Source organism: Astatotilapia calliptera, chromosome 6 (assembly GCF_900246225.1).
Source record: "Astatotilapia calliptera chromosome 6, fAstCal1.2, whole genome shotgun sequence".
Taxonomy (NCBI): domain Eukaryota; kingdom Metazoa; phylum Chordata; class Actinopteri; order Cichliformes; family Cichlidae; genus Astatotilapia; species Astatotilapia calliptera.
Window position 1 is genome coordinate 9,341,208 of NC_039307.1, and position 3,194 is coordinate 9,344,401.

At 44.4% G+C, this 3,194-nt stretch overlaps 1 protein-coding gene across 1 annotated transcript; it reads left to right on the top strand.

Annotated features, from left to right (window-relative positions):
* The first annotated feature begins 231 nt into the window (after window positions 1-231).
* Window positions 232-2,157, top strand: LOC113023226 (transcription factor LBX1-like). Its single transcript, XM_026169252.1, has 2 exons — window positions 232-894; window positions 1,369-2,157. The coding sequence occupies exons 1-2, from the start codon at window positions 567-569 to the stop codon at window positions 1,854-1,856; spliced, it is 816 nt and encodes a 271-aa protein (XP_026025037.1). The 5' UTR covers window positions 232-566; the 3' UTR covers window positions 1,857-2,157.
* Window positions 2,158-3,194: the final 1,037 nt, after the last annotated feature.

Here is a 3,194-nt window from a genome sequence, read left to right on the forward strand (position 1 = left end):
AGATTCTGATGTCTCTCAACCCTTCTTCCTTTTTCTTCCTCTCCCTCTCTCTGAGCTTCCCCTTATTTATCCCATATACCTATTCTGGTATCTCACCACACGACTAAATTAGACCAAAGATGATAAGAGCACAAAGCATTATAATTCCGCCCGGCTCCTCCTCCTTCCAGCCATGCGTCCTAATTAATGGGACACCCCCAGTTGCAAAAAGCCCTGCACTGGACTGCAACATAGTCAAAGAGTGAAAGGGAAGAGGGCGAAAGTGCCACTGGAGATAATTGATTACCCACCAATCAATGATAACTTGTTAGTAATCGTCAACTCTTTGGACCTCGCCATTTTCAGGGAGGCATCTCACTCCTGCGGACTTGCTGCTCGCGAGGATCGACACTTTGAACGCATCCCATTTTGGAATAAGATTTTCTTTCCCTCAATCTCCCCTCCTTATCTTTGTTTTTTTTTTTTCTACCTCCAAACTGTTATGTGACTTTTTTACCCTCGATACGTTCGCTCGTTTGTAACTGCTTAATACTTCAACCAAGTCCTATAAACTCTGCGTACAACCAATGATGACATCCAAAGAAGTCGCCAAATGTGATGCAGTGGAAAACAGGAGGCGAAGTCCGCTGGACCACTTGCCGCCTCCTGCAAACTCCAACAAGCCGCTGACCCCATTCAGCATTGAGGACATCCTGAACAAACCATCTGTGAAACGAAGTTATACAATTTGCGGCACAGCTCATCTAATTTCGTCTTCTGAGAAACATCGTCCCTCCAGCATCCCTCTGTCCAACCGGGGACTCCTCACCCAAACCTCCCCGCTCTGCGCGCTGGAGGAGCTGGCCAGCAAGACTTTCAAGGGGCTGGAAGTCAGCGTTTTGCAGGCTGCCGAAGGTAAATCTACAAGATGAAAAAAAGCACGACAAACACGTTTTGACTAATACGCCTGGAACTAGATTTTTAAACAACAAAAATTCGCTCAAACGTGTTTATTCAATTGCTCGAGACACTCTTTTCCAATTTAAGTGCGCATATTTTCCTTTTCACATATATATCTAAAAAAGGTGCGTTATTTTTTCCTGGGCCGCTCTTATCACCAGAGCCCTTTCTTTAATTTTATGGCCTCGTGTAAAGAGGAAGACCAATTGTCTGATGTTCAGTATTTCCCAGTGGTGTCTGTGTAATATTGTTGTAACTGTCTACCTATTCCCACAAGGACTGAGAGGCATTTCTGTTTCAAAGACAGCATCATTTTCGTTGTTATGTCTGCGTTATGGGTACTTTTACGCGCATACTGCAGCAGTGCAGAAAACGCCCTGCACCTGTATCTATCAATGATTTTCACTCAGCCTCTCCTCTCCCTCACAGGCCGGGATGGGATGACTCTGTTCGGCCAGCGAACCACCCCGAAGAAGCGTCGGAAGTCTCGGACGGCTTTCACCAATCACCAAATCTATGAACTGGAAAAGCGCTTCCTGTATCAAAAGTACCTGTCCCCAGCCGACCGGGACCAGATCGCTCAGCAGCTGGGCCTGACAAACGCGCAGGTGATCACGTGGTTTCAGAACCGGAGGGCCAAGCTAAAACGGGATCTGGAGGAGATGAAGGCCGACGTGGAGTCGGCCAAGGCCATCGGCCAGGTCCCACTGGACAAGCTCGCCAAACTGGCAGACCTGGAGAAATGCGCCAATGGCACGCTGGGCCACCCGCGAGCCGAGTCCCCCGCGCGGGGAGGCCAGCAGGAGCACGAGCTCTCTCAGAAACTGAGGACGTCGCCGCTGTCTCCATTCTCAGACCACACAACTAGTAAAGAGTGCTCAGAGGACGAGGACGTGGAGATTGATGTGGATGACTGATGGCGCATCCAGGAGCTTGAAGGTCAAGAAACACAAAAAGACGATAAAATAATCCCGCGGAGGACTTGTAACTTACTGCTTATATTGTATACCATATCTCGGAACATGTACCAAAATGTAATGACTTTTATATTGGCACAGATACTATTCATAGTGAAGCATGAACACAGAACAAGAATTATGCAGTGATATTTTACAATGTATTCATTAGCAAACTGTTACTTCTTTCGATCAAAGCAATATGGTCTGAAATGACATGAGTAACTTATTTTTTTACAGTATAAACCAACACACACACACACACACACACACACACACACACACACACACACACACACACACACACACACACACACACACACACACACATTGTTTTATTGCTTTTCCCGATAGCCCCACACATCACAGTGAAGTGCTCCAGTTTTCCATATTTTTGCATGTAAATGCATGATTTGATTTGTGATCATTATCTATTTATTTTTACTTTTTTAATTTAATTGCTTTTGTATTTTCTGCGAGCCAAATCGCGATTCAGTCACTTTGTCACTGCCGGCTCTTCTCCTCTACATTATCATTATCATTTGACTGTAACCCCTGGCTTCAGTTCATATTCTGCGTCCCGATGCTGCAGTGCATGATGAAGATGATGATGACGGTCGGAAAGGCAAAACTCGGACACTCACAGTTACAACGTGTTTTGTGGAAATGCTCGAGCGATGGCGAGAAACAGCGGTTGATATTGCGGTGATTTTGACAAGCTACTTTTTAGATTTATTGTTTGGATACAATAGATTTACAGTTATAAATTTGTTATGTTTTGTACACCTGTAAGTGCCTTTCTGAAATCAGGACATTATTTGAAAACCAATGCACAGACTGTAATGTATATAGGCTACTATGGGAATAAAATGGCTTTTCTGAATAATTCTTTTATGTTGCAGTTCTTGAAATATTGTTTAGGTTTTTGTTGTGGATATAATAGCCCCTTTTAATTTATTTATTGAGGGAAGAAAAATGATTTTAGAAACGGCTCCCCTTGCCAAATCTGGGCGTGTAAGCTCGTCAACAGCGGCCTATTTAGAGTTACTATTTTGTTCCTTTGTGTCCTTTTCTACTAAGATGCTCTAAACATTTTGTGGCCCGGAATCTCACATCCCCTTTCACATCCTAAATGCGTATCGTGGCTTCTTGACCCTTAGACGTGTTTCTCCATTCGTGGCAAAAATTTATGTGAGAAACACAAATCTGGTGCCGGAGAAAAAAAGACGAGGAAGCCACAAAAACACAAAGTTTTGGGCCAGTTTCCCCGGGCCTTTATAGACCTTTTTTGTTCTGCGG